Here is a 23,054-nt window from a genome sequence, read left to right on the forward strand (position 1 = left end):
TGATTGATAAGCCCGACCTTTTTTTTCCCACTGACCCGAGAATGTATTAACTTCGGCAATTGCAGTTGAAGATGTCGTTCTCCACTGTGAGATCACCAGGCAGCAAGCGAGTGGCAACTGCCATTTTATTTGACGGTCCGTCCTGCCAGCCGCCCGTTGTGCTTGGTTGTCTGGGAGCTAGATTGCAGAGAACCTCCCGTCGAGGTCTACACCAGGATTTTTCCATTGACAATTGCTCTCTTGCATTGCAGATATCCCGTGCATGGTGACAGCCGCGATCAACGGCTTACTCTCCGTCCTTCTACGCGGCAGTTGCATCCCGCTCACCATATCGTGTTATCGCGTTTCACGCTCGAACATGATGATGGCGTCTCATTTTCAACTAAACACGGAGATATTATCAGATGGCGAGCTCTCTAGGGGATTTTCGTTTGATGCTCGAGAAGCGAATAAGCAGGGACAGTTTTCTGGCCCAATACCCAAGAGCATCGTACCGGGCGTACACCCCTCCAACCCAACGATTCCCACATTGCCAGCACAGTCACCTTCACAACGATCAACAACCCAATATCTGGGACTAGATTTTGCCTCCAACAAGCAGGTCAATATAGCAACTTCCTTTGGCGCCAACGCTCGTGCTGAAGATCAAGCTCTTGTCAGTGCAAGCAGAAACCCAAGTGTTTCTGCTCATTTCTCCCATAGAAGCGATCACAACAGTCCAGATCCAGGAGATGTATTTCAATCTGAAAACCCTCCACAAGATAGACTCGAACCATCTATTACTTTTGACTTTGAGAACTGCAGCCCAGCGCGTCGAATGTGCGGCGAGCAGGACCTCTCTCTCTCGGAGACGGAGCGCAGGCCCGCCCACAACGCGCACCATAGCACTTCCAAACCCTTTGAAGGGCTCACAAGGGGAGATGGCAGGCAAAGGGGGATGCAGCATTTGCAAAGGGAACACAGTCAATGCCGAACGCCACCACCGCGTTGTGGAGACCTTGAAGACTTCGGTATTTACGAGGCCTCCAATACAACCCGAACACCACCAAGTCATGTAAGAATGGCTCGTCGAAGTCACTCTCAAAGTCTCTCATTCGAGATAGATAGCTCGCTTCCACGCCGCAACCGCTCACGTGCCAGCAATATTTCGCGCAAGAGACGATTCGGTCAGACGAATCATCAAACCTCGGAGCCTGATCGAAAGCGTCTTGCCATGACTGAGGCAGTCAAACATTGGAATGAATGCATTCAAATTACAACTGAAGAATCTAACCAAGCAAGGTCTACCATACATAGCCTGAAGAAAAAGCTTCAGCGACAGGCGAACGAGCTTCAGGTAGCTCAGAGTGCTGTAAAAACGGGTAAAACAGACCTGCAAACTTTACAAGAGCAGCTACAAGATCTTACAAGACAGAATACCCGCTATTCACAGGATAAGAAATCCCTGGAAAACAGAATCCACGAGCTCAATGTCGGCTATGAAAAACTTCGAAATCAAGTCAAGGAAATGCCCGCTAAGTTCAACGGTTTGGAAGAGAAACTGGTCAATACCATTACGGAACAGCGAGAACTATTCAACAAATCTAAAAATCTCTATACGAATCTAGAAAATCAGATTAAACAAGGTGATGTGCGAGAAAAAGCCACCGCTGAGGCAGTGGAGAAGGCTCTACAGAGCAATAAAGAGAAGCGTGAGGAGTTCAAGAAGGTTGTTGAACACATGCAGCATGATTTCCAGTATAAGACAGCTGAATGTAGGTTAAATGGTTCTCGTTTTTCTCTTTTTCTTTCTTATTTTTGTTACTCTTCCGCTTACAATTGAGCACAGTTGAACGCAAGATCAAAACTCTAGAGAAAGAAAACGAGACTCAGTGCGACCAAATCGATGCTCTCGAAGAAGACAAAGAGAGATTCTATAACGAAATCATTGCCAGTCGAACTACAAGAGCGTGCATCGAAAAAGTAGATTCCCAGCTTAGTGGCCTCATCACTCAGCTTCGGGTGTTGGATGCTTCCCAAGACACTGTAGCTATTGAGCTAAGAGATATGAAGACCCGGTTCGTTATCTCTCCTTTTATTTCATTGTAGTATATGGGGGCTGACTATTGTAAGAGTTGAGGATCTACGACACGATCAGGATTTTGCCGAGTTAAAGGAGCAGGTCTCAAGATCACATGCTAAGCTCAATAGCTTAGAAAATCTTATCCAGGGGAGGTAAGTAGTAGTTGGTAAAATGTTCCCTTTAAATTCTGACTGTAGGGCAGTCTTCTCCCGGCAATTGAAGGGATCGCTACGAAACAGTCCGAGTCAAACGCATCCGTAACTTCGTTGGCAGCAGCTGCCGAAGGAGGATGGTCAAAGCTCCAGGAGCAGATTCAAACACATGCAATCGACCTCAGAAAAACGATGAGTAACAGTAACGAATATCATGCAGAAGTGATTGACTTGCTCACATTGATATCGGCGGCTAATAGAGATGTGGCCAGCAGAGTAGAGGTTGGAAATAGCCGTCTGGAGAGCCTTGTCGAGGGGGTTTCTCCGCGTGGAGCTATAGGTACAAGTATTGCAGTGATCTTGGAATCGACTCAAGGTTTATCTGGAGAAAGCTGCAAAGTTTTGTCTGCTCTAGAGAGAACCACAGGCGACGCGCAACGATTTTACGAAATGCTGGCCGGACATGTTGATGCCAAGTTCCTCAGTCAAGAGATCGTCTCGCGGGAGCTTATCACAGGCCTAAAGAAGAATTTCGAAGCGGCCTTCGAGACACTGAAAGAAAATCTCGGTCTGCAACTTTCACAGTGGACTAATAGCCGTAAATCGGCCCCCAGTGACCGAAAATGGCTACAGGATGTCGAGGCCGTGCGACTCAAGCTACGACAGGTTGAGTCACAGCTCTCCAAAGTGGATGATGTACCACTATCGCTTAAGAAGATATACGACATGAGCGTCCTGATTCGGGAGACATCAAGATTTATGGATAAAGAAGAGCAGTGGGTTCAACAAACGATGGGCGACCGGGCGCTGCATTCAGATGGCTCCGGAACTACGGACGCATCAGCAAGCCATATATCGAGCAGCCAGTCGCCTGCATGTTCAAGGCCTGAATCTTGGCCTGCTATCCAACCAAATCCTGATGATGCTGCATGTGAAACTCAACTCCGAAAAGTTGTAGTGCATAGTCCGGGGCCACGGGGCGATTCGCCACTCCCAGTTACCACGGCTCAAGAGCAGCGGCGCAGAAGAGAGCCTGCAAGGCCAAGATCAATCCTTAAACAGTCTCAGAACAAGGTTGCGGCAACGAAGAGTCTAGCTGCTTCCGCTCGCAGCATCTTACTTACATCAGAGCAGGCGATTGCAGATATTCGCTCCACTTTGATCCTATCTCCCCTGGCAGGATCTCCGTCATCAAATAGGGCCACTGGACTTACACCAATGACGGAGTATCTCAGGTTAAACAATGCCGCGAATGGACCGGAAGTTTGTCTCGGAGATCTGGCGGATGCGAACTTGGCAAAAGGCCCTACCGCCGTAGCTGCGGGGATGACGGCGGCAGTCTGAAAAGTATCAAACATTGATCCGATTGCCGACGCATTTCAGGCTGGAGGAATTGATTTGCTTCGCATTTGCTTCGCCGCTTGGCCTCGCTTGACCAGTTGGTGGAATGGTACACTTGATTGGCTGAATTCATTATATTTTCTCCCAAGTTCTAGTATGTCATGTGTGTAGCATAGCTCAACGCAGAAGTACATGGCGCACACTGCGCGTAAGTTGCCCATCCATTAACTCCAAATATGCGTTTGTTATAATACAGTGTGGCGGATTCAGGTCGAGAAGCGCGGCATCTCGTTGGCTACCCATGCGTTGTCGACTTTGTCGCCATTCAGATGTTCGGAAAGCGGAAAATGAGGTGCATGTTCGTAGAAGTGCAATCGTTCTCGAGGGTTTGGGGTGATCTTGTTGCTTATTTGCCTTTTCGCTTGGACTCGAGGAAGAGCACCTTCTTTCGTACTGTAGAAACTCCAAGTTAGCTTGAGCGCCGTAGATGAAGCATTGTCTCACAAGAGGCTCTTCGCGCATACCAATCGGGTCGTATTTCATCAGCCCCATGGGAAGAGCCGTACGTGGGCGCTTAAAGGTGTAGAAGAATCCCGTCATGGCCATGGAGAGGAGGCGCACGTGGATCAGACGAGTCTTGGCTGCAGCGCGGATATTGTTAGCGACGGGAGCGAAGAGATTGGTGATGATACGATGTTTCCATCGGATGTTCAGAGTGCGACCCAAGTCAGGGATTCGCGATGCGCACCTTTCTTGGCCATGATTGCGGTGATTGGGCCTAGTTGGTTTGAGAGCTATTGCTGTCGTGCACGGTGCCGCGTGAGAAGCTTCATTCAAGTTACTAAGGGAAGTCGCTGACAAGTTCGGGAAAATGGTAAAGCCGCTTTCCGGGACAGACATTTTGGTGTAGGAAATGGCAGGGCGGTAATAAAGTAGACACACTAGCCAGCATCCATAAAATGGCAATTCTACCATGCAAAAAAGAGCAATTTTATTGAGTTTTGATCCACGAGTCTATTTTAGCCTAGATATCTGTTGCTTTCTCTCCTATAAAGACCATTTGCAGGTTTATTTTGTGAGCTACATACCTACGTATCTAAACCTATGCCTGCTTAGTAGGTGCCTACCTACTGGTACCCAGGCAGGTAGGTTGAATTATCAGGTGGATCTCTCCGCTGTAAGGCAATGGGAATCAAAGGTGCCTCTGGCGGGTACCAGCAGATATATGAGCCTCCTTACAAGCTAGGTAGATACCTATGCAGGGTTCTTTCTAAAATAAGAAAAATCCAGCGAATAAGCAGATTACGGTTAGTCTCCAGGCATAGTTTTGCATTCTACGGGCGAGTTAGAAGGGATGGTCCAGCTGCAATGCTAGGACATCGAATTCGTTTGGCACCCCATGCAGCGCCCCAGAAGCAGGATCGCCGCGTTGCGCATCACGCTAATTTGGTGTGCTGATAGTTTGGCATGTTTGAAGTGATGCGTTATTTGTGATGAATGCCACCCATGAAACGTCCGAAATCCGGCCCGCCCTGTTTGGCCCGTCTTGTCTGACACAAGGACCTTAATAAAGGAGAGCGTTGGCGGATATAGCGCGGTTTATAAGAATGCTGGTGTAGCACTGCTGCTTCTGCGGATGAGAAAATTCGCTCTCACAACAGGATTTCCCGATGAAAATTTGAGCATTGTCGGATCAACTGCAAGAACTTGCATCAAACGGCGTTATATCGAGACCTGTAATTAATGGGCCTAGTCGTGGCACAGAGTGTGGTTTTGCGCAGCTCACACCGAGTGGCAGGTAAGAGAGGTTCCTTTTCTTTGGCTACTTCTAATTCCATTTCTCCTGCTCTTTCTTTTTTTCTTCTTTTTTCGCCCTTGACTATATCTTGTCCCCTTCCTTCTTTCCTTGTATGGCGGGTTTTTCTCCTCATACCCTCCAGGTTGTTGTGCAACTGCCTCACCCCATCCGCCGCTACCGGACCTCAGCTTCCACGCCGGCGCATCAACGCTGCGAAGAGGCCGAATCCAGTGATAGACCGTGCCACACAGAAAGCCATTCTGCCGGCGTGACCCGGCGTCGGATGAGTCCGATACGCAAGCCATACCATTTCACAGCCCAGAAAAAAAGCCATCACGCCTCTTGGCTCGTCTTGGTGTACCACCCCTTCTGAACCGGGGTTGCGGAACAGGCCTCGTTGGCTGGGCTGATCATGACGCGGGATGAGTCGAAGTAGGATGACGGCTTATTATTTGCTGTGGCAGCCGAACTAGGTTTATCCTCTGAGTGCTCCTATGCTGCGCACCGTCCTTCTCGGGATTTTTGGAGCGTCATGCTTTTCGTATAAATCGGTGCTTGCCGTGGAACACAACATGAGCCGGTTCGTGGCATAGTTGCCTCTCTCCCCGGTCCTTGCCTCCTAAAGCCGCTTTCGCTCCTCTACCTACTTTTTTTCTGCCCCTCCATTACATACAAGAAATCAATACACCCCGCGCTCTACAGGCATCGAGTGTACTTGCGCACAACACGCAATCTGTTATTGTTCTTCTTCATTGGATCCAATTTTATCTATAACTGTTTGATTTGCTCTCGACGTCAAAAAGAGAAAAAGTCAACTGACATTGATCTGCTCCGTTGCAGCTCTCACGATTGCCCCGCCAAGCGCCCTTTTACAACCCCACGTCCTCGCAAGGCTTCACGTCCGGACCCCCCTCCTTCTTCCGTCCTCAGCAACACCAAGAACAACAGTCTCGTACGCCTATCGACGCCTCCAATCCACCATGGGCCTCACCGTCGACACCATCAACCAGCGTGTCCGCAACGCCGAGTACGCCGTCCGCGGCGAGCTCGCCGTTAAGTCGGAGGAGTTTCGCGCCCGCCTCGCCAAGGGTGACAAGACGCTGCCTTTTGACCAGGTCATCAGCGCCAACATTGGTAACCCCCAGCAGCTCGACCAGAAGCCCCTCACCTTCTTCCGCCAGGTCCTGTCTATCCTCGAGAACCCGCTGCTGCTCGACAAGGAGGATGTCCTCCTCAACGGCCTCGGATACCAGCCCGACGTTATTGCCCGCGCCAAGAAGCTGCTCGCCAGTGTTGGCTCTGTCGGCGCATACAGCGCCAGCAACGGTGTCCCTGCCATCAAGGAGAGCATTGCCAAATTTATTGAGGGTAATATTGACTACCAAGAGTGTCCAACGACACTTTCGACCTGAACTTTTGCTAACTACGTGCACCTGCCGCAGAGCGCGATGGCTTCCCCGCTGATCCGGCTCACATCTACCTCTCGACTGGTGCCTCTTCCGGCGTCAACACACTCCTTAATGTCATCTGCGCCTCCAAGCAGAGCGGTATCATGATTCCTATCCCCCAGTACCCCCTCTACACGGCATCGCTCGCCCTCCTCGACGCTACCCCCGTTCCTTACTACCTCGACGAGTCCAAAAACTGGGGCACCGACCTTGACACCATCCGAAAGAGCTACGAGAAGGGCAAGGCCGACGGTATCGACGTTCGCTGCATCGTCATCATCAATCCTGGCAACCCGACCGGTTCCTCTCTACCCGAGGCCGACATCCGCGCCGTTATCGACTTCGCCAATGAGAAGGACCTGCTCGTCATGGCCGACGAGGTCTACCAGACCAACGTTTTCGTTGGCAAGTTTCACAGCTTCAAGTCGGTCCTCCGCAAGATGCAGAAGGACACCCCCGGCAAATATGACAAGGTTCAGCTCGCCTCGCTGCACTCCGTCTCCAAGGGCATGGTAGGCGAGTGCGGCCACCGTGGCGGCTACTTTGAGGTCGTCGGCCTCGACCCGGAGGTCGAAGCCAACGTCTACAAGTTCGTCTCCATCATGCTCTGCGCCCCCGTCATCGGCCAGTGCATGGTCGAGCTCATGGTCAACCCGCCCCGCCCCGGCGACCCCTCCTTTGCTCTCTATGACCAGGAGTACAAGGGTATCTTCAACGGTCTGCAGGAGCGCGCCTCCGCCCTCCACAAGGCCTTTTCTGAGATGGAGGGCGTCAGCTGCGCTGAGCCACAAGGCTCCATGTACCTCTTCCCCACCATTACCCTCGCCCAAAAGGCCGTGGATGCCGCCAAGGCAGACGGTCGCTCGCCCGACGAGTTTTACGCCATGGAGCTGCTCAAGGCCACCGGTATTTGCGTCATCCCCGGCAGTGGGTTCGGTCAGGTCGAGGGTACCTTGCATTTCCGCACCACCTTCCTTGCTCCCGGCACCGAGTGGGTTGGCAGCATCGTCAAGTTCCACAAGGAGTTCATGGACAAATACAGGTAAAAGGGGCGATCTTTGCGTATAGTATTGACAGCACAAGACTATAGAGAGAAGAATAAATTTAATGACATTCCAATGTGCTTTCCGCTGTGTTTTGGATAGAGAAATCTTTTATTTGGGACTGCATAGCAGTATATAGACATATGATGAATGAATTACTCCTACGCACTTACATCACTCGTGACTTCTGCATTTTCCATTTGGGCCACGTACATTAAAAACACCATAGAGCCTGGTTGCATGACCTGACCGTTTTGTATTTTGGTATCAGAAGTCCTCATCTAACTCGGATTTCGTATCATACATAAGTGGTAATGACACAGTGCACGTAAACAACCATAACCCGCTCCTTGCCCGCGTCTCTTATGCCCTCTCACTTCCTCGAAGTCTAACAGCCTGCCCGTACTTTTGCAGCTTTGTGATGAGCTGGTCACCCTGTCGGACAACATCCTGGTACTGCTTGTTCTTATCGTCTGGTCGGTTTGTCTCAATGACGCCCTTGCCGGTCACGCGATCAATCGTGCAGGGGATACGGCCGGCGGCGATAAAGCGGGCGAGATCCCTAATTTTGGCTGTTAGCACAGTATTTCAACATCTTGACGACTGAGAGCAACTTACCGGTCCAGAAAGTCTACCGTGACACCAAAGTCGCTGGCCATGCTGTCGAGGCCGACGACACGGTAGCTTTGAAGAAGCTGCTGGTACGCGCGGAGGCGCATCTCGCGGATAAACCACGTCTTGTGCTCGTGCAAGTAGCGATCTTGGTTCAGGAACTGCTCCTCCACAGAAGCGAGCGACTGGAAAAAGGTCTTGTAGTTGCCATTGTACAAGCTGCTGACGAGAAGCGCTAGCGGCGAAAAGTCGATGGCGGCCTCGGCCTCGGGCTGCTCCGTGCTCGACCCAAGGGTGGTCAGGTTGACGGCTGTCGTTGTGGCCTTGGGGGTGTTTGTGCCGGGAGTATCATCGGCGCCGGGGCCGGCACTCAGAGCACCGCTGAGAGCGAGCAGCTTGTCCTCGCCGTCGCCGAGAATGGCCTTGATCTCAGGAGCATCGACCACCTTAGACTTGAAGTCGACGCGCTTCAGCGAGACGGAACCGGCCAGAACAGAGTATACTACAAGGTTCGAGTACGTGCAGAGTTCATAGCTGGTAAAAGTCGACAGCGAGTCGAGGAGCAGAGGGGCGGCAGTGCTGTGGGATCGGAGGGTGAGAAGGTGAAGTCCTTCGTAGGCTTTGAGACGGTTGCGGCGATCCCAGTCACCGCCAGTCTCGACGAGGCCCTTTGCGCGCTCAATGTACTTCTTGACTAGTTGCTTGTCGCCGTAGAACAAGCCCATACGTATTATCGCTAGAACGAGATCGATTTTGCTGCCAAGGATGCCCGTCTTTTCGAAGACATCGTCATAGGCTGTGATTGCTTTCTCCTATCCAGTCATGAGTACGGTGTCATTTAAAGGGTCGTCATGTCTGATCACTGCTTACCTTGTCACCCACGCGAGCCCAAAAGTCAGCGCGCTTGCCCTTAGCGGCCATAACTTCCGTCTCACCAGCCTGTTCCTCGGCTTCATCCTCCTCTTTCTGCAACTGCGCCAATTCTTTATCGTTGTCCTCCTTTAAGCGCGCATATAGAGCATCGTCCCAGGGCAGGTGGACGCTGTGTGCGGCTTTGGTAGCGATCATACCAACGAGGGAGGACTTGCGGCTCAGCGGCTTGCCGGGGGCCGACGCGCCGCCCTCGCCGACCTGGTTGAGGATTCCGTCAATGGGATGCGCTAGGTAGCGGTAAAATGGCGCCATCTTGTCTTCCGCGATGGCATCCTGGAGGGCCTTGAGGGCGGCTTGCTGTGACTGCTTCGAGGCGTAGGCGTTTGTGAGGGTGAAGACGTGCTGCGAGAGCGGCAGCAGCGGCCACTTTGCGTACTGAGGATCGGAGCCCATGGCGGCGGCGGCGGCGTACTTGCAAGAGAATCCGACGTCCGGCTTGGGAAGGCTTGTTGATGCGAATTGGGAGATGAGGCGGATGGCGGAAGATGATGGAATCCAACTACTGTGAGGCCGTAGCTTGGGCCAGTGTCGTGGAGACGGCCCAATTTAGCTATAATCGACGCCGCTTTGGTAAGACTGTGAAGCTGGTCACGTGCAGAGGCGATACACCTCCAAGTCTTTCAGCATCGTCTTCTAAAGCGGCACTGAAAATAACCATTCGAAGCATCCGAGCTCAAGGCTTCAGCGTGACGCGGACTTGCGTTCTGTGCTGCCAGCAACAACACTGTCAGCAATCTGACTCTACATGCCGCTCAACATGGCGGTTCAGTAGGCCAACTCTGTCAACGTCAACTCTGTCCAGAGCCACTCACCAGTTTCCAACCTTTTTTTAATAGATGGAATAAAAACGAATTGCGCACATCTCCCACAATTGTGCTTGGGACTGCCTCGCAGCGGCGAATGGGCTGGCTCGTCAATTGGCCTTAATCCAAGCAACGAGCCAGCCAATCCTTGAACCATAGCACTTCGTGAACCCATTGTATTAGCCTGATCTGTGGTACCACACTCTTGTTGTTTGTTGTCGCGCTTCACTAAGAATCGTCGCCGTCGAGGTTACTCCAACACGGCTCGTATTATTTGTACACTGTTTGCGTGCCTGGTGGGCGGTCTTGCCATTTGAACGACGCTGGTTTTGCACCACAGTCCTACCAGCACTACCTTCCTACCTACCTACAAAAGCAGCTCCTCCTGGCACACCACAACCAACTCACCGCTCCACGCTCACAACGCAACCCAATTGCTACGGAAGGTCGCAAAATTTATTGCACGGATCAAACAGGCATTCACGAGCACATTGCGAAATCTCTCAGCCGCCATGGTAAGAGACGACGACGACGACCGCGGCCGCGCCAGGTCGCGATCACGAAGCCGTAGCCCGACCAGAAAGCGCCGAGCCGAGGAGACTACCGATGATCTTCCACAACCATACAATGCCAACAGCCTGCATGCAACAAAGCGACGAGCCGTATCGCCCTCCGAGCAACCGCGCAAACAGAAGCGCCCCGGTGCTCGCGCCCGCATCTCCGAGGCGCAGCGCGAAGCCATCCGCCAAAGACAAATTCAGCGTGACAGAGAAGCTGCAGACGCTGCCGCCGCCGCCGCCGCCGCCGAGCAAAGTCACCGCGGCCGTGGCAACCACGATCTTGTCCGCCAACACTACAACAGCGTCCCCGAGCGTGGCCGCCAGTGGCGCACGACCGACAGCAAGATCAAGGGCCTCCGCGTCTTCAACAACTGGATCAAGAGCTGTCTCATCCAGCGTTACTCGCCTGATGAGGACCACGCACCGGGCTCGCGCGAGTTGGGTCGCACCAGCGGTAAAGAGCTTCTCATCCTGGACATCGGCTGCGGCAAGGGCGGTGATTTGAACAAGTGGCAGCAGGCTCCACAAGCCGTGCAGCTATACGTCGGCCTCGATCCTGCGGATGTCAGTATCGATCAGGCCCGTCGCCGCTACAGAGAAATGGGTAATCCGCGCGGCGGCCGGGGCGGCGGCCGGGGAGGTCACCATCGTGGGCCGCCCGCGCGCATGTTTGATGCGCGGTTCCATGTCAAGGACTGCTACGGCGAAAGCATTGAGGACCTCGAAGTCATCCAGCAGGTCGGCTTCGACCCATCGCCTATGAACCGTCGCGGCTTCGACGTTGTGAGCATGATGTTTTCCATGCACTACGCGTTCGAGTCGGAGAAGAACGCACGCAACATGCTGCGCAACGTTGCCGGAGCCCTGAAAAAGGGCGGCCGGTTTATCGGTTGCATCCCAAACTCGGACGTCCTTGGCGAGCACGTTCGCAAATTCAACGCCAAGGCCGCTGAGCGCCGCGAGGCCAAGAAACAGGCCGGAGATGCGGAGGCACAAGGGGCTGCTGACAAGGAGGAGGCGGCCAAGGCTGAAGACGCGCCGGAACCCGAGGACGGTGAGCTGGAGGAGGGCGAGGCCGAGCCGTCTGCTGAATGGGGCAACTCCATCTACCGCGTGCGCTTCCCTGGTGCGACGCCTGAGGATGGCGTCTTCCGCCCGGCATTCGGCTGGAAGTACAGTTTCTTCCTCGATGAAGCCGTGGAGGAGGTGCCCGAGTACGTGGTGCCGTGGGAGGCGTTCCGCGCCCTCGCTGAGGATTACAACCTCGAGTTGCAGTACCACCGCACCTTCCCCGAGATCTGGGAGGCAGAGAAGGACGACAAGGAGCTTGGCCCCCTGAGTGAGCGCATGCGCGTCCGCGAGTCTGGAGGCGGCCCTTTGCTGGTCAGTGATGACGAGATGGAGGCGGCGAGCTTTTACGTTGGCTTCTGTTTCTACAAGGTGTAAATTTTACAGTGGACTTTTTTTTTCACAGAAACAGGCTCAGATACTAATGCTCCATGGCGAATATAATGCTTTACCTTTTTCCTTTGAACTTTTTTCTCGGCAGAACGCCGACGTATCATGTAGAACTGGTGAAAACGAGCGTATTTCTATTCTTTTTCCAAAAACGTTGGGTATCATAATATCACTAGCTGGAGTGTCATTGTTCTTCCTTTGGAATATATGACACGGAGCAGCTAGGAACCAAGAAAGCGTCTCGCTACTCCTGCATATCGAAAGAAAAGTGGATGGTGTTTAGTCCAAGAAAATCAGAAAGAGAGATTGCCCTCCCATCAAGGCCAAAAAAAACAGATGTAAAAGAAGAATGATCCAGAGAAAGGATCAGAAACACCTATTACTCCTCCAGTGTGAATTAGGTTATCGAGTACAAATCCTTGCAAACGTGATAATTCGAAATGAATGATACGTCTGCCGTGAAGGATTAAAAAAAAAGTACAGGGCTGGTCAGTGAGAGACGACGAGCCCGGCCGTATGTTTGAAGAGAAATAATGAGTGCGCGGGTTCAAAGAGTTGAGTTTTGGTGGATATGCGCAGGAAGCAGCTCGAACCAAACGATAACTTCCTAGGCAGAGTTGGTGGATCGGCGCCAGATCATGGCCGCGGCGACAACAGCGCAGGCCGTCGCGCCGAGGGCGATATACAGCCCACTCCGGTCGGGGGCCTCCTCCTCGCTCTTCGGGAAGCCCGTGCTAGGGTTGGTGGCCGCCTCGGCGACGGCGACGAACAGCTCGGTGATACTGTTCCATGTGACGCTGACGTGTAGTGGAGTGCTCATGTTGATGGCGGCAGTGTACTGGTCGGGTTGCAGCTCGCTGCGTTGAGTCGTTTTATCCTTGTCGGCTTTGAGGGCCGTGTACACCGAGGGAAGCTCATCAAGGTGTGGGTACTTCTTTCGCATATCAACAATATGCGAAAATGAATCAGGGTCGGAAGAATCGTAGGCATAGCAGACGAGATCGCAAGCATCTAGCTTGGACTGATTTTCCAGAATTGCAGGTTCCAACTCGCCAAGTTCCTCAAAAATCATGTAAACCTGCTTGCCTCCAGGTAATTCGACGCTGTTGACAGTTCGTCGTGGCTTGATAGTCGGGCGGTACAGGCCGTCGAATGGCCGGTTCAAGAATGCGTCTAATAGTGATGACTTGCCAGCTCCAGGGGCTCCGACCAGGTAGCACAGCACAACGTTTCTTTCCACACGACCAGGGCGACGTCTTCTCTTGCGCGACTTTGTTATCTTGAGCGCCGCCGTAATGGGGTCCTTGACATTTGGAGGTTCAAAGCCAAGATACGCCAGATAGGAAATAGTCGTGTGCGGTTCCAAAAACGTGGTCATGCTCCATTGCGCCAACCAGCCTTGGAGAGTAATGTGGCCGGCTTCGTTTCGTACAGTAGTTGATGGGAAGGATGACTCGATCCAAGAAGGCGGTAGACCCGGGGTAGGGGCAAACAGTGCTTCCAATTCATCGTCATTCAAGCCTCCGTCATTGTCCTTATCGAACAGCAGAAACAAATCGACAAAGAAGCGGTACCCAGCGGGACTGAGCTCAGCGGAAGAGAACTCGGGAACCTCAAACTTGGGGTGCAGAAACTTGTCCTCCAAGCTTAAGCTGTCGGTGTAATGGTATTCACGCAGGATAATCCAAATAGTCTCATGGCGGCCTTTCTCGGCGTAAAGCTTGTTGAGCTGGAGAAATCCTTGGAGGTCAATACCGGGTTCCAAATTTACTTCAGGCAGAGACTTTGCGATAGAGAGCTTGATGTTTTCGAGATCGTCGTCGGTCAGCGGCTTGTCGAAGCACTTGAGCTGAAACTCGCGCATTTCTTGCGTGTTGAGGTACCCGTCCTGGTCCTTATCACAGAGGAAGAAGATTCGCTTGAGGGCATGCACACAAGCTGGTTTGAGCTTTCCCTCCTTGTAGTCGAACAGAGGTGCGATGGGATGGGTAACAGCTTTTTGGCAGAGAAAGAAGACTTCGTTGACGTTGCGGTGCTCGCGGGCACTGGTTCGGATGCATGAGTCGATTTCACGGAACTCTGCCATGACCGGCAGAAGCTCTTCCTCGACGACTTGCGGCGTGTTGGCTTGGCCAGCAAGGTCAGACTTGTTGGCACAGAGCACTACTGGGACGTTGACGCCTAACGAGCGGAAATAGGGCATCCAGAAAAGAGCGACTCGCTCATAACTGTAGTGGTCCGAGTATATCAGAAGAATGACGTTGCATTTTCGAATCTCCTTTCGCAAGGTCGTACGATCTTGTGGACGCGCCGAGGTGTCGACGACTGTGGTTGTGACGTTTTCTGGAGTTCCGATGCTGGGTGGTATCGTGATTTGGGGCAGGACGGACTGGATCTTGTTGTTGATGAACTGATCCTTTACCAGGGAGGCAATGAGGCTTGACTTGCCGGTGCCCTCATCACCGCAAACGCAAATACGGACTATCCAGTTTGGCGTCAAGTTAGATATGTGTTGGGAAGCTTTGTGGTTGGGGCTTGTCGGGGGCTGGAGGGGCGTTTTGGAGCAGAGTATACCTGTGGTCATGATGAGTGATACAGAGGACGGAAGGCGAACAAATAACAGGATGATCGGCGTTGGTCTACGTCATATCCGTAGCATCTCAGTAGCAAGAAGAACAGCAACAGACGAAGGCGGTGATGAAGCTTTAACACTTTCGAGATGACCGTGACGAGAAAGAAACGCGCGACCGACCCGAGGAAGAGGAGCTGGGCCGGGATGGCGCTGGGTAAAATTGCGGGTACGTAGGTAGGTAGGGGTGGTATTGTGTATCTGAGTACTCCGTACGGATATTTACTCCGTACATTGGTGGCAGCTGTAAGTACTTATTCCTTAGCGGCTTTCCAGTCAAAATTGACCTCTGCCAGAAGCGCCGGGGACAGCCCCAGTGCGCATAAGTAGTTCCAATCAGGAGCGTGTGTAGATTGTGTAGCAAATTGTTCAGAGTTACTTACTTATGGCCCACAGAGCAACTTAGTAGTTCATCATAAGTACTTAGCAGTCTCCAGCAGTTCGAGCTGGTGGAATTGTCGGGTGGGCCTCACGACCAGCATGTACCAATGAAAGACGGTCCCATTCATCAATTACAATGTTGGTGCAGAAGGCTCCAGCTGCGCATGAAGTAATGATATCTAGTTGCCATATGATTCAGAGTATGAATGATTCAGAGTATGAATCTACTCAAGCATTATTAGGCTGTTGCACGTCCCGTGCTCCGCTTTGTGCCTTGCGTTACTGGCTTATAAGTACACTTACACGTCGTCCCTTGGGCGTGGGGTGATGCATCTCTACGTACGACTCAGAGCTACTCCCCGTTACCATTTCATGCATTAGATGCATGATCACTAACCCGAGTTCCAGATGCATGAGGCTTCTACAACAACAGTCAAAATGTCTCGGCTTGCCTGGTTCCTCGCAGCCGTAACTTGACCACACAGTACCCTATACCTGGCCGAAATGTGTTCACCGACTCAACTTGACCCATCTAGCCTCCAAACGACCAAAAAGCCACAGGGCATTGCTCATAAACTCGGCCTAGTGCGTTCATCATAGGCTTAATTACATTGTACTGACCCTAACCCTTCGTCTCGTCCCAGAGGATCCACCCACCTAGAGTGATGACGCTGCCCTCCAGGCAGAGTCGCACCGACGTACAAACTATAACTACCCCATACTGCAGCCGACGATCGGCGAATCGACTCCAACACAGCTTCCCAAGTATCACAGTTGACAACCATTCTCGCATTCCCCTTCGGCTTAAAAAAGGGGCACTTTTGCCCACGCCTGCGGACGAACTGGTGCCGGTCTAGTGCCAGCCACACCTCTGTCAGCCCGCCAAGTCGCACGAGTCGGCGTGTGCTCGTCAAGGCTTGGTGGCTTGACTACCCCACACGCAAACTCCCCCAGCTGCAGATGGACGGAGAGCGTCGCCAGCCCCGGCGTCCCAGCAGCCAACAAATGCTCCTTTGCCAACCTCATGCCCACTGAACGCACTCTCTATACACATAGCTACGTTATACATAGTGCCGCCACGCCGGCCCGACGAATGCGGCTGCGTCACCGCAGGGATCGGCTACGATAAGGTCATCATTACCTACGCTCAAGCAGCGCGACTTTCCATTACCCTCCCAACACGCTCTACAAGAGGCCCATACGAGACCAGATATCCCGGAAACCCACAACTATGCTGTAGGTAGTGCCGCCAGACGACGTGCGGGAAGGATTACCACTGTCTTGGCAACCATACTGACAGTCTTGTTGCGAAGCGGCTTCAGCGTTCTGCCGCCTCCTCCGCGATACCCAGGTGTCGGCGGCTATGGAGCCGCGGGCCTCGGTGGCATAGTGCCGCTTGTTGAGACAAATAACACAATTGAAAAGCCGACGGGCCCGGAATGGCAGTTTCTTGTCGGAGAAGGTAAGCCAAAAACCAATGTATCGGTGACGGACGGATGGGTTTGATTGACACCAGTCGCGCAGGAACCTACGTTCTCAGAGAAGATCTCTCCTTGGCCACACCCCCTCCACACCCTTCCGAAGCTCCGATTGTGAACCCGAACCCGCTCGCGACCAATCCACAGCCTGCCAGCGCAGGGACAAAGATGTCACTCGTCAGCCTCCACCCCAAAACCCCGCCATTCGTCTACGGGGGAGCTGCAGCATCGTCCTTTGGCGGACTGGCCACCCTGGATGGATCCAACGACCCTCGATACTCTACCGAAGGTGGCATGAGTAGTGAGGATGGCCGTGCGACTTCAAACAGCGATGTGCAGCGCCCACAGCTTGCCTTGGGTTCTGCTGCACCGGCCTTTGGACAAGGCAATACGGCCCTCACAACGGTGGTGACCAAAGACGTGAACAAGAGAAAGAAGCCAAAGAATAATGTCACGAAGAGCAATTCGTCATTCATCTCCAGAGTCATTGTCAATGACAGCGTGAGTCGGCGACTTACCGACCGTCCTGCCGACGGCATTTTTGCTTTTGCCAACATCAACCGGGCTTTCCAATGGTTGGATATGTCCTCATCAAATAAGGTAGGGCTCGCTCGCAAAATAACGGCGTGAATGGGCTGACAGCCAAATAGCAAGACTACCTTGTCAAGATCCTTTTCACAAAAGCTCACTGCTTATGCCACGATGTGAACTTGGCTACTAAAGGCGCTTCCCACCTCGATGTCGTCATGGGCTTTTCCACTGGAGAGATAATCTGGCTAGAACCCATCTCGCAACGTTATACTCGACTGAATAAAAACGTAAGTCGGCAGCTTCTGTCTTGTACTGCGACGCTAACCCATCCTAGGGCGTGATCAACAATACGCCAGTAGCACATGTGAAGTGGCTTCCCGGATCTGAAAACCTCTTCCTTGCAGCACACATGGATGGTTCATTGATCGTCTACGATAAAGAGAAGGAGGATGCGGCATTCACACCTGAAGACGAAACTCTGTCTAACGGAGGCTCCGAGGCTGGCGACGCAACGAACGGGACCACGTCCAGCATCAGCATGTCAATTCGCAAATCGGTTCACTCCAAGAACCAGAAGACGAATCCAGTGGCGGCTTGGAAGCTGTCCAACCAACGCATACATGCCTTTTCATTCTCGCCCGATAATAGACACCTGGCTGTTGTGTCCGAAGATGGGACACTGAGAATTATCGACTACCTCAAGGAAGAGTAAGTGGGAGCATGTTTGTACTTGTTGAATACTACTAACACTGTGCTTCTTAGGCTGCTTGATTTATTCTTTTCTTACTATGGCGGGTTTTCCTGCGTAACGTGGACACCAGATGGCAAATACGTCTTGACTGGCGGACAGGACGATCTTATTTCGATCTGGTCGATGGCAGATACGGCGTTGGTAGCGCGATGTCAGGGCCACGAATCCTGGGTTGCGGCGCTTGCATTCGACCCATGGCGCTGCGACGACCGTAACTACCGCTTTGGCAGCGTTGGCGAGGATGGGCGACTATGTCTTTGGGATTTCTCGGCAGTGATGCTGCACCGCCCCCAAACTGTATGATTGCTTGCTCTTTGATCCCGTTCTAGTGTGGAAAATGCTAACAAGATGCCAGCGCCACCGACACCGAGGCTCTGTTTCTTCAAATGTTGGCGTGGCGGAGCGAGTCAATAGCTACGACAGCCACGAGGGCTCTGGGATCGCGCATGCCGTCGAGCCACGAGCACGAATTCCTATGCTCCCGCCGGTCATGGTATGTCCTGTGGAGTGGAGTTGCTGTAGATTCTGTTAACATGCGTGAATAGTCCAAGGTCATTGACAAGCATCCGCTTTCCTGGCTCGAATTTACCGAAGATGCCATTATTACCAGCTGTAAAAACGGTAAGTCTTTTGTGTACGACTCTTCATTGGGACGGCTGCTAATCCCGGATACAGGCCACATTAGGACGTGGAACAGACCAGGCATGGGAGCCGCAGTAGAGCCGCAAGCTTCAGAATCAGGCTCGTGACCGAGATGGACGATTTGTACATGGCAGACTTTGGCGTTGGTGGCTATTTCGTGGTCGTGGTGAGGCATCTTGTAGTTGGTAGCGTGTGGATAATTCGGCCTTATTAAGCCGCAGATCGCAAAGCGGTGCAATTTGGTTATACCATCGATCTTTCTTGATATGTATCCTTCTTTCTTTATTCTATTCTTTCTTGTATATCAAAACTTACATGCACGTTTATGAAGGTATTGTGACGACTGGTCTTTTCTACGGAGGATCTCGCAGGGTATAACCTGATTGTATTCGACCGCGTGTGAGAACTAGTGAGATGTGGCGCTTGGTGGGTACGACAAGCCGGCCGTGCCGGGCAACGTGGTCTACCCTGGCGGTCGGTTGGGCCCATTCTAGAATGTGTCCTGTTTTCTGTGTTCTCAACGGTTGGTCCCTGGTTCTGGCCACTGTCAGTGAGACGATGGAAAAAAGTCTCTTGATGGGCAGAATTCTCGGTGTGGCGGACCGAAACGCCGAGCTTGACCAGAGTTGAGTCATGCTAGGTCGCCGAAAAAAAAAAGGGAGCGAAGCAAGATAAGCTATCAACGTGATTTCTCAGAGGCTTTTGGTGGCTTGGTCGGAACAGATAACAATGTGGATGCAAGACCAGGCAAAAATAAAAGGACAAGGATAAGGCCAAGTCGGAAATAAGTCGCAGAGAGCCTGCCGCGCAGAGTGGCGATGATTCCGGTATGAGGTGATGGAGCTGTGCTAGCTCGTTATCTGCGCAGGGCAGCAGGGTCCCTGGACCGGTCGACCCAGTCAAAGTGCGCGTTTATTCAAGAAAAAAAAAAGGTTGAAGTAGAAAATTTTTTTAGCCAAGGAACAGAACTTCAATCATCATTCCTGGCTTGCGCTGGTTTTGCGGAAGACCATGAATGGGGCTGACAGCTGTCATCAATTTGGTTGGCACGGAGTAGACTGACAGGGGACCACGCGAGGGCGATACATGCGCCTGAGCTGTTATCAGCAGGGCTAAGAACTTATCAACTACCCAAGTACTAAGTATGCACGTTCGGTAAACTGGCAGCTCGATCGCGCCGGGACAGGTGCCGTGGCGGCCGTGTGCGCGCTGACGTCTCAGTTATTAAAGGGCTGCATAATAAGCTATCGGCCGCGGGCTGGCCGCCGCACCACCGGTCGCTGCCGAACCCTGTGAGACCAAAAGAGTGATGGGATGAGACGCTTCAGCCAACTGTTGTCAAGCTGGTCTTTGGGAAATTGGAGACTCTTTTTGCAAATGTAGAGTCGTGAATTTTGGCAAGAATAAGCAATGTGTACATATGTAATATAAATATATATAAATATATAGATCTGTATTACCATCTATTGAGAAGTGTTTGGATACCTTGATAAGTGGCACGTCAAACTCAACTGGGAATAAAGGGTCAGTCCATCGAGGGGAGCATGTATAGCAAGTGCCCACCACAATCAACCGTCTCTCTCTCTCTCTCTCTCTCTCTCTCTCTCTCTCTCTCTCTCTCTCTCTCTCTCTCTCTCTCTCTCTCTCTCTCTCTCTTTCCCTTTCTTCATCCCTCTGTGCTGTGCAACATGCCATCTGATTGTAAGAGCCAATGTCAAGGAGTCCTTGCCCGGCATGCCAGTCAAGCCATGGATAACTAGTTTATAAAACAGCCAATGCAAGAAGCCAAGAGTCAAGAGGCTCCACAGCGGGCAGCGACCCGCTGATATCAAGGATGGGTTGCGCCGCAGCAGATACGATGGACTCCATTGTACTCCGTAAAAGAGGGCCTGTTTTTTTCCCTTCCTCTTCGTTGAATTTTTTTTTGCGTCTTTTTTTTTTATTATTTTTTAATTCGGCGGGTTTCTCCCCTTTTTTTCTTCTTCTTGGGTAGTATTCTCTAATAGTCAGGCCGCCATCTGTGATGTGACAGTAAGTATTGAGATGAGCTGATGAGGAGAGTGAGCACAGTGGTTTGGTCGCCCATTTGTGCATCCGTGGTGGGCTGACCCTGCGCGTTGATGACCACTTTCCGAGTGACACTGACTTGCTCTTTCTCCAAGTATTTTTGTTCTGTGCAGCGACGGGGAGGTCTCAAAGTAACGTCACTGTATCTTGGACTGGAGATGCACGAGCTGGATAGGCCAAAAGTTCATTGGTGGAAGCACCCAAAGACCTTGCCTACGTGACTTGACATGACATGACCATGAAACGGTCAGAGAGACCATTGTCACAGCGAAGCACGCAATAGTGAGCGGCTGGCTGTATCAACGCAGCACAATTACCCTTGGCTGGTGGCGGTGCAGCGCCAGGCTAGATCGTAGGCGTTGGTGCTGGTGGCTCAAAACACTCATTATAGTACCAGTAGTAGCATTCAACGCACTGGCAACACACCCCTGTGAATGGTTTTCGATCGCCGAGACGAGTTTGTATAGCGGCGGCGACATGTGGTCTGCTTGCATGTCTAGATAATAAAGCGGCGCAGTCCCTTCGAACCGGGCTGGTTTCACGTTGCAGTGCTATGTACATGCCCAGTCGGATATTTCATCTTCTGATTCAAAGAATCAAAACCAAGCCATGTCTGCTGCTCCCACGCATCGGCTCATCGGGCGTTCGTAGTTTGCGGTGCTGCATGTCTCAAGTTTCCATGACGGATGCGGCAATTGAATGGTAACTCGATAGCAGACATAAACATGGCCGAGAAAAAAAAAACCATTGACTCGCTGGAATGCATGGACGCTCCGTTGACCCTTTTGAGTTTAATTTAATGTATTTTTATCTTTCCCCCTCCCCTTACCTCCTCGGCCGCAACCCTACATTGCACCAACTAGCCTCGAATAGGTGACTGAACCGGAACGGCTCTCGCAGTGCAACTCAGGAGGATGACGATCGGAAGAAACCCAAAACACATGCGAGCAGCTGCTAGAGGCAGAACCCAGCCGCGCCGTTCCTGTGGTTGAACTATTTACTTACCTAGGCAGCCGCCCGGGTACCTACACAGTACGACGGTTGTACCTTTTATACTGTTGCCTGTGAGTTTCCGATCCCGGTATAAGTCAATCAGTGAGCGATCAAGGTTTTCACGCCGGGAACCCTGACCGTTTGCGCGCGCAGGAAGAGCGACTGCAGAGCGGTAAAAGTAGATGCGGCATTTGACTGTCAAGTCCTGCTCACCCATAACCATCGAGGGCGGCTTCGAAGCATGAGTCGTGATTATCAACCAGGTCATTGGCCGACACGAACAAAGCACGCATCCTCGCCCAGGGACACGCATGAACAACCGACGGTGACTAGGTACCTTCAGCACAGGCGGTGATTGCAGGCGGTGTCTCAGCTGTGGATGCACTGCCGATGTGCTGTGGATGCGATGCAGATGCGCTGTAATTTTTTTTCCAACACCACGTCAGAATTCGCTAAAGTAAGAGCCTTGCATTCCTTGCTAGCCAGTACCTGCCTGCCGCTGCCTCCTCTACCCAACTCTGGGTACCTCCCAAACATCGCCCCTCCCTCTCCCAACTATTGCCGACTCCCACTCTTCAATCGCTTTTGTAACGCCTCGCTCACACAACTCAATACTTATTACTGTGATATCCAGCCTCTTGCATTGCACCCGTCTACTCAGTACCTCTTATTCCCCTTTCCCAAAACCCACCCATCATCAGTCACATCCACTTCAATCAATCCACACTTGCAGCGCCCAAAATCCACTTGCAGTACCATCCTGACACCGCGCGCCATCCCAACCATCCACTCACTGTTTGAACAGGCCCTTGCGTCCATCACCGACCCAGTTCCGGTCCCAGTCTTTTTTTTTTCCTATCCGACCATCTTTGTATCTTTTTTTACTGCAAGGTACTTTGTACTGTATGGATAACTATCTGGTCAGCTCATTGCTACCACGGTATCCGTACTTCGCCTACATACCTCGTGCTTCGCTTTCATCCGTCACCTTCTTCTCTCTCTCAACTTTCTGTCTCTGCTCCTCTTCACTTTCTCATCCCATTTCTCAACCAACACGAAACATAAAACAAAGCTCAGACAACCGAGGCAGCCAAATCAACATAGTTCAGCGGCAAAAACACTCCTGCCACTCTATTAGCCTACTCGCTCATAACTCGGCTTCAGCGACCGTCAGCCACCACCAGACCGGTCCGGCACCACGACCCCACCAAGCGCAACTGCCCGGACAAGACGTGATTTCGGATAGCGCCTGTTTGCTCGTCCTGCCGGTTTCGCACTCATTGCTTGTCTTTTGAAAACACATTCATCCTTTTCGCCAGTGCACCAATTTCTCGTTCGGCCACAACGACTCGTCACGCTCCTGCGAGCTTAC

At 52.1% G+C, this 23,054-nt stretch overlaps 7 protein-coding genes across 7 annotated transcripts; 4 read left to right on the top strand and 3 right to left on the bottom strand.

Moving 5' to 3' along the window:
• Positions 1 to 1,060: 1,060 nt before the first annotated feature.
• Positions 1,061 to 3,104, top strand: V2A60_006583 (uncharacterized protein; the record flags this gene model as incomplete). The annotated part of the gene is made up of 6 exons (XM_083257877.1): positions 1,061 to 1,754; positions 1,829 to 2,057; positions 2,113 to 2,214; positions 2,265 to 2,410; positions 2,642 to 2,990; positions 3,059 to 3,104. The coding sequence occupies 6 exons, from the start codon at positions 1,061 to 1,063 to the stop codon at positions 3,102 to 3,104; spliced, it is 1,566 nt and encodes a 521-aa protein (XP_083114003.1).
• Positions 3,105 to 3,961: 857 nt separating this feature from the next.
• On the bottom strand, positions 3,962 to 4,316 carry V2A60_006584 (mitochondrial 54S ribosomal protein bL33m; the record flags this gene model as incomplete). The annotated part of the gene is made up of 3 exons (XM_083257878.1): positions 3,962 to 4,008; positions 4,080 to 4,196; positions 4,304 to 4,316. 3 exons carry the CDS (start codon positions 4,314 to 4,316, stop codon positions 3,962 to 3,964), a joined length of 177 nt encoding a protein of 58 aa, XP_083114004.1.
• A 2,017-nt stretch (positions 4,317 to 6,333) lies between these two features.
• V2A60_006585 (pyridoxal phosphate-dependent transferase) lies at positions 6,334 to 7,847 on the top strand (the record flags this gene model as incomplete). Its single annotated transcript, XM_083257879.1, has 2 exons — positions 6,334 to 6,721; positions 6,796 to 7,847. The coding sequence occupies 2 exons, from the start codon at positions 6,334 to 6,336 to the stop codon at positions 7,845 to 7,847; spliced, it is 1,440 nt and encodes a 479-aa protein (XP_083114005.1).
• Positions 7,848 to 8,207: 360 nt separating this feature from the next.
• V2A60_006586 (proteasome regulatory particle lid subunit RPN7) lies at positions 8,208 to 9,782 on the bottom strand (the record flags this gene model as incomplete). Its single annotated transcript, XM_083257880.1, has 3 exons — positions 8,208 to 8,406; positions 8,463 to 9,268; positions 9,327 to 9,782. 3 exons carry the CDS (start codon positions 9,780 to 9,782, stop codon positions 8,208 to 8,210), a joined length of 1,461 nt encoding a protein of 486 aa, XP_083114006.1.
• A 922-nt stretch (positions 9,783 to 10,704) lies between these two features.
• Positions 10,705 to 12,198, top strand: V2A60_006587 (mRNA (guanine-N7)-methyltransferase; the record flags this gene model as incomplete). The annotated part of the gene is made up of 1 exon (XM_083257881.1): positions 10,705 to 12,198. One exon carries the CDS (start codon positions 10,705 to 10,707, stop codon positions 12,196 to 12,198), a length of 1,494 nt encoding a protein of 497 aa, XP_083114007.1.
• Positions 12,199 to 12,817: 619 nt separating this feature from the next.
• Positions 12,818 to 14,794, bottom strand: V2A60_006588 (ERMES complex Ca(2+)-binding regulatory GTPase GEM1; the record flags this gene model as incomplete). Its single annotated transcript, XM_083257882.1, has 1 exon — positions 12,818 to 14,794. The coding sequence occupies one exon, from the start codon at positions 14,792 to 14,794 to the stop codon at positions 12,818 to 12,820; it is 1,977 nt and encodes a 658-aa protein (XP_083114008.1).
• Positions 14,795 to 16,451: 1,657 nt separating this feature from the next.
• On the top strand, positions 16,452 to 18,729 carry V2A60_006589 (WD40-repeat-containing domain protein; the record flags this gene model as incomplete). Its single annotated transcript, XM_083257883.1, has 9 exons — positions 16,452 to 16,456; positions 16,534 to 16,682; positions 16,745 to 17,298; positions 17,349 to 17,516; positions 17,564 to 17,937; positions 17,992 to 18,277; positions 18,336 to 18,473; positions 18,526 to 18,601; positions 18,656 to 18,729. 9 exons carry the CDS (start codon positions 16,452 to 16,454, stop codon positions 18,727 to 18,729), a joined length of 1,824 nt encoding a protein of 607 aa, XP_083114009.1.
• Positions 18,730 to 23,054: the final 4,325 nt, after the last annotated feature.

This window comes from Cordyceps javanica, chromosome 4 (genome assembly GCF_051103115.1).
Source record: "Cordyceps javanica chromosome 4, complete sequence".
Classification (NCBI taxonomy): domain Eukaryota; kingdom Fungi; phylum Ascomycota; class Sordariomycetes; order Hypocreales; family Cordycipitaceae; genus Cordyceps; species Cordyceps javanica.